This window comes from Elephantulus edwardii, unplaced genomic scaffold (genome assembly GCF_000299155.1).
Source record: "Elephantulus edwardii isolate Elephantulus edwardi_28Jun2011 unplaced genomic scaffold, EleEdw1.0 scaffold00003, whole genome shotgun sequence".
Lineage (NCBI taxonomy): Eukaryota > Metazoa > Chordata > Mammalia > Macroscelidea > Macroscelididae > Elephantulus > Elephantulus edwardii.
The window spans coordinates 35,508,899-35,515,838 of NW_006399753.1; the positions used below are offsets into that span (position 1 = coordinate 35,508,899).

The following is a 6,940-nucleotide window of genomic DNA, read 5'->3' on the forward strand; positions in this document are numbered from 1 at the left end:
GCTCCACAGTCAACACTCTTGGTAACAGCAGCCATGAAATCAAGAGACAAATTGCACTGGGAAAGTCATCTGTGAGGGACCTCTCAAGAGTACTGAAGGGCAACGACATCAGGCTTGAGAAGGTGTGCCTGATCAGTGCTATAGTCTTCGCAATTACATGCTATACATCAGAGAATTGGACAGTGAATAGGGATGATAGAAGGAGAATTGATGTCTTTGAGCTGTGGTGCTGGAGAGGTGTTGAATATACCATGGACTACTCGGAGAACGAACAGGTTTGTCCTGGAGAGGGTGAAGCCAGAATACTCTTTGGAATCAAGGATTCTGAAGCTTTGTCTGACATACTTTGGGCATGTTGCAAGGAAGGACTCGTCCTTGGAGACGGACATCATGTTTGGCAGAGTGGAGGGGCGGTGAAGGAGAAGAAGACCTTCGATGAGATGGATTGACTGTGGCTGGAGTGGGGGAAATGAGTGCGTTAGAGATGGCTAGGTTGGCACAGGATAGAATGGTGCTTAGAGCTCTTGTACGTAGGGTCGCTATGAGTCACAAGTGACTTGATGGCATATAACAACAACAATAACAACATCAGTACCAAAAGCAGCACTCTGTGTTTTTGTTTTTTTTTTTTCTTTTCTTTCTAAAACTTTGTGTGATTAAAGTTTTTTCTTTCAGTGGGTCTTGATTCCAACCACCATGTTTCTGGCTTTTAGGGACAGTGAGATATCACCATTTAGACATATTGTGACATTACTTAATTATGTATAAAAATTTAATGCTGCATCTTTGTCTCCCTATTTTAGATAAAGGAATTTTTGTTATCCAAAGTGAGAGTCTCAAGACATGCATTCAAGCAGGAAAATCTGGACTTACTCTGGAGAACTGCAAACAACCTAACAAAAATATGCTGTGGAAATGGGTTTCAAAGCAGCACCTCTTTAACATAGGAGGCAGTGGTTGCCTGGGTCTCAACTTATCTAGTCCTGAGCAGCCATTGAATATATATGAATGTGATTCTACCCACATCTCCTTGAGGTGGCGCTGTAACAGGAAGATGATCATGGGCCCGCTGCAGTACATGGTCCAGGTGAAGCACAATACCACTGTTGTGGCCTCATGGAAATATCTTTATCATAAGTGGATTTCCTATATGTCAGATGGTAAAGACATTTGTGAATATACGCATAAGGGTGAGTAAATGATTTAAGTATTGATGAAATGAGAAGTAGTATGATAAGATTTTATTTTTTAAAGACTCAGGGTACCATGTAGAGAATAGAAGCTAGATGAGGAGTAAACAAAGTGGGAGTATCCAACTGGAACAGCCGTGCAGAAAAGCAATGATGGTCCAGCTATCTTCATACCTTGGTAGTCCTCCTTCACAACTACCTAATTTTTGTCCTCAGAGCCCAGCATTTGGTCATTTAACAAATAACAGTTTTATGTACCTTTTGCCTGCCAGATGGTGTGTGGGCATTGCTGAGAGGCCAGGAACAAATCAGAACAGCTTTTTGAAGGCTTCTTGGCTTTCTCAGAGCATTGGAATAATTGATCATCTTTGGTCTTAAGTAAGAAACAAATTTTTTTTATAACCCAACTGGAGCTATCTATGGTGAGAAGCATCAGGATCATTCTTAGTTAAATCAGTAGATCCAAGGATAAAAGAATATTCATCCCACTCTCCCATATTGGCAGAGGCAATTTCTCACAATTTTCTTATCACCAGCACAGTGTTTAAGGATATAACCACTTAGGGACAACAGGTATTTCAGGACACATAAAATGTCCCTTCTATCCATTCACATATATGTGTATTACTATAGCAGGGTATGGGAACTCTGGTAGTCTAGTGGGTAGAAAGTTGTGCTGCCAACCCATAGCCAGGGCTTCTACAAGGGAGAAATACGGACAATCTCCTCCTGTGCAATTTACAGTCTCCGAAAACCCACTGGAGGATCAGTAGTTCCAGTCGAATGGCAATGAACAAAATAACATAGCAGAGTACAGATTAAATGTAGATTCAAACAGTTTTTCAGTGTTCCTCTGAACCCAACACACAGCCTAATATTTTATATACAGTATACAGTGAGGTCCCAGAGCATTCAACTTGGAATCATAAGATGTTTTTAATAGTAGATGTTAAGTTAATTAAAAAGTGCAGAGAATCCTCTGTCTCAAGATTGATCTATGTAGGATCAAACAGACAGTAGCCTTTCAAAAGTTTAGCTAAGAAGCTCAGGGGCAGAAAAGGAGGGGAGGAATGATATATATTGCATTGAAACAGATGAGGGAGAGAACTGTTTAAAAGGGACATATGAATGGGTATTCTTATCATTACAGAACTCTAGAGTGAAGACTGTATGGTGGAGTGGACTTGGGGAGAGGGATTGCATAACAATGAAAGGGGTTTTTTTCAAGGAGAAGAGTGAATTGTGGGGAAGGAGTGGGCAAGGAGAAAAGTGCAACAATAAATGACTGGAAACCCTAAGTCTCTGTAAACTTTCATTAAAATTAATTAATTAAAAAAAAAGCTCAGGAGCAATTACTTTACATTAAGGGTAGTGGAAAAATTTGGAAAAAGATACTGAAGATGGTTCATAACTTAAAGAATGTAAAGAGTGTTACAGAACTTGGTGAAATCATATACACTTTGTCATGTATATTTTCACAAAAACTCTTTTACAAAAAGCACTAAACCATTGAACACTTTGCATAATATTTACTCAGCTTGGTAATATTCTTTCTCCTAGATTTGTACACAATCAAAGGAAATGCCCGTGGGATGCCATGTATGTTTCCATTTCACTATAACCGGAGATGGTATCATGAGTGCACCCGGGCAGGTCGGGACGACGACTTACTATGGTGTGCCACGACAAGCCGCTATGAACAAGATGAGAAGTGGGGATTCTGCCCAGATCCCAGTAAGAATGCAATTAATCTTGCCCATATGCCATGCATGAATCATAGATGATGAGAAAGTTATCTGTAGCTAAGGGAAAATACCAGGGTTGATATACTGCAGCCTAAATAAGCACTCTGGTTTCATTAATCCAGATTTTGATTTTGTGTGTATTTTTGCCTTGAAAAGACAATTGTGATGTATATGCCTTTTTTCCCTTATGCTCAAAAGATGTTAATTAGCCATTCTTCATTAAGCCCAGTGTATAAAGACGCTTTAACTGGAATCAAATTATAATACTCTGTGATCTCATTAATCCCAGCTTCCCAGCAGAATACTTCAAAACAAGCCTGGATGCATATAAAAGCCCAGTTATCCTTTCAACCACTTCCTCTTAGGAGCCGCCTTGAGTTCCTTGTGCTCAGATTGCCTCTCTTGCCCATTGTCAAGTCCAAGCAGAGCTGGCCCCTTCATGATCTTTCCCAAATCTTAGTTGTTTTCCCATTAAGAGGTTGTTTCTCCTGTTAAGAGGTTCGTCCCTTAATCCTCTGTTTTACCTTTTTAGTTGTTTTCTACTTATAGTTTCAACATCTTTTTCTTTTTCTAACTTCATTTACTCGTCCAAGGTCAGTCAACTTTTATGTTCTTTATTCCAGTTGGTGCTTTTATTGTTTAATTTTATCTTGACTTTTTGTTTTTATCTTAGTTAAAAGGTTTTATTTCTTAGTTTTGAGATACAATTGGATAGATAGATATTGTTTTATGCCTTCAAGTTGATATGACTCATAACAACCCCACGAACAACCGATCTGAACCCTGTCCTATCCCATGTCATCCTCATTATTTCTGACACAATGGAGCCCATTGCAGCAGTCACTGCATCAGTCCATCTCATTGAGAGTCTTCCTCTCTTTTGTTGACCTTCCACCTTTCCTAGCATGCTATCACTTTGCATGAAATAACCTCCTTCAGCAACATGTCCAAAATATATGAGTTTCACTATTTTTGTCTTTAAGGAACATTCTGACTGTACCTTCTCCAAGACATACCTTCTAGCATTCTATGAGCTGTTCAGTACTCTTCTCCAATAGCACAACTCAAAGGCATCGATTTTTCTTCTGTCATCCTTATTGATTGTGAAGACTAATGTGCACCTGATTCAAGCCATTGTAATTTTCAATCACTTGGTATGCGTCCGAGAGCAAGATAGGTAGATAGAGAGAGGTGTTTGGGTCCCAGGAACTGTGGTAAATACTAAAGTTATAATCTCATGAACCTCCAAGTTCCAGGAACTTGGCATTTAGATTTAAGACAGGACAGAGAGGCTTGCTCTTTGACAGAAAATCAAGACTGTACTTGACACAATGCTTTCGAATCATCTGGAAAAGGAGTTACAGAGCATACATATCCTGGCGCCATTCCCAGAGATGCAATGGATCTGGTGAGTATGTGACAAGTGGTCCAGGCAATTCTGATGCATCTGATGCATGTAAATCTTGAGCAGACAATTAATAATTTTCAAGTGATGTTACATGAGATACATTTATATAAGCATAAAGACATATAAATGCATATATATATACACACACACACATAAGAATGCTAATATTAGTGAAAAAGCATAGTGTAAGGTAACTTTAGCAAATTTTTACTAAGGTAATTTTAGCAAATTGTATCCCTTCTCATCACTCAGGGTAGATATTTCAATCTCTAGGGACAGCACAGGAGAGGAAGACGTTGGATGAAATGGTTTGATACAGTAACTACGGCTATGGGGGTTGGTGTGTTGGAATCAGTGAGACTGGCTCAGGACAGGGAAGGGTTTAGAGCTGCTGTACATAGGGTCGCTATATGTTGCAGGTAACTCAACATACTATATTATTGGAGTTGGTTTTTTTTTTATCTAAGCCTCTTGTTTAGAGTTAACAAGACTTTGGGGAGGGCCTTTATATTTAATAGTCGATTGTTATTATATTTTGGAGAAACATTCTTCTAAGTGGTACAGTACTCTTCTGTCAATATGCTGTACTGAGGTAACCTGGGGTTTCTGGGATGTTGAACTTTGTGCCATTGGGGTTTCAATTGGCATAATGATTACTCATGGTGAACAGTGTTTGGTGGAGTTCCCAGTTTAAGACAGGTTTGGAAGGAGGAATAGCATCAACTTCCTAAACAACATGCCTCTGGAAACTATGAACTTTGATAAACGATGATAGTTATATAGAAAGCCTTCAAGCCTTTTGTTCATAGGATTGCCATGAGCTTTGCTTGACTTAACGGCAATCAACAACAGCAACACACACACACACACACACACACATACTGGTATAAGATTTTAAAATAAAATTAACAACCAGCATGGTGTAAGGAGCCATAGTGGAACAGTTTTATACACGTTGGGCTGTTACCTGATAGGCTGGAGCTGTGAATCCTATAGTCACACCATAACTGGATGAACAATTCCCTCCTGTAAAGATTTGCAGTGTAAGAAATTGAATGAAAAGTCTCCATGACTCCATGAGTCAGAGCAGACTGGATAGCAGGGGTTCTTGCTTGTTCAATGGTATAAGCCAGTGACCAGTCCATATGTTAGTCTTGAGGGCAGATTCTAGAGGAACACTATCCCTTTGTCGATGTTGTTGAGTCAGAACTCATAGATCACCCTTCAGTGGATTTTCCAAGTAAGTTAATCACACAGGAGGAGATTGCCCATCTTTATCCCACAGAGCAGCTGGTGAATTCAAAGCTTGTGCCGTTTGGTTGGCAGTACAACTCCTTACCATAAAGCCACCAGAGCTCCTTCTTTAACCTTTGACTTATTGGAATGTAAGTACATGAGTAGGGAAGCTACGTGGGAGGTTGGGATGGCAGGAATCACTCAGGGAAGGACCGAGGCTATTCTTCAGCCACAAGGAAAGCATTTCATTATGTAATAACTGTCCAGTCACCAGCTTGCTAGATAGGACTCTGACTGTGTGTATGTGTACACCCTCCTCTGATTCCTGAACCAGATTATTTGCATCATCTTCTCAATCTACTTCCATTTCCAGTAGCTGCCAGTATTAAAAATAAATAGATGAACAAATACCAATAAAACCTGGCAGGACCCTCAAAAACTATCCTCTGTCACTTTAAGCCAATTAATTATAGTCTCCCTGATGGAGGCCTAGTTTTGTGATGCTCAGAGTTTTTGCTCCCCAGACTATTTGTTCAGCTTTTACATCTCAGAGACTTTCTCTGCTTGATGGCTTCCCAGACTCCCGCTTTCCTGACCTTTATCACTACTTGCAGAGAGCATGTTTTTTGTTTTTGTTTTTGTGAAGTCCTGAATTACAGTTTCCGTTTTCTTTCTTCTTGTTATTGGTGGCCCAGATAACTCAGAGTAGTTTGTCAGAATCTGGAATGCAATCAGAACATGCTTGCAGCTCATTTCCTGTGGTCAGTGTGTAGATCGGCCAGAAAGGAGTTAGTAGACTAAAGTAAAAGTTTCATACATGTATATCTCTTCTTTCTTACATGGATAATGTTTGGTATCTCAATGTTGCCTTACTAAAAAAATCAATTGTAGAAAAGCAAAATTTAAATGTTCTACTAGTAAACACATTCACAAGCACACCAGCAGTGAGGAATGTGGTAGAACATCTGTCTCTGTAGGCCTTGAATAATGAGACTATTGTGCTGGAATCTCTCTGGGGTTTGGTGTTTTTTATTTTGTGGTGTCTTTTTTTTAAATAAAGTTTTATTTATATTGGTTTTCTTACAAATTTTGTATACATTGTTTTTTAACTGCTGATTGTGGTGCCTTTTCAAAGCCACTCTTGGGCCATTCTAGATCTATCTTAGGTGACTTATACTAACGAGGGAACACTGGTGAGCCACATTTACTCACTTTGAGCTACTTTCAGGATCATAACTTCTGGAATGATCTGACTGCCCTAGAGTATTGTTGTTGTTGTTGTTGTTGTTATGTGCCGTCGAGTCGCTTGCGACTCATAGCGACCCTATGTACAACAGCCCTAAACTCTGCTCTGTCCTGTG

At 39.6% G+C, this 6,940-nt stretch overlaps 1 protein-coding gene across 1 annotated transcript in view; it reads left to right on the forward strand.

Annotated features, from left to right (window-relative positions):
• PLA2R1 (phospholipase A2 receptor 1, 180kDa) overlaps nucleotides 1-6,940 on the forward strand; it is a 171,689-nt gene that overhangs the window by 39,523 nt on the left and 125,226 nt on the right. The window contains exons 2-3 of the mRNA XM_006879370.1: nucleotides 804-1,190; nucleotides 2,751-2,924. Of these exons, the coding sequence (XP_006879432.1) occupies nucleotides 804-1,190; nucleotides 2,751-2,924 (561 nt within the window). The remainder of the gene's footprint in view (nucleotides 1-803; nucleotides 1,191-2,750; nucleotides 2,925-6,940) is intronic.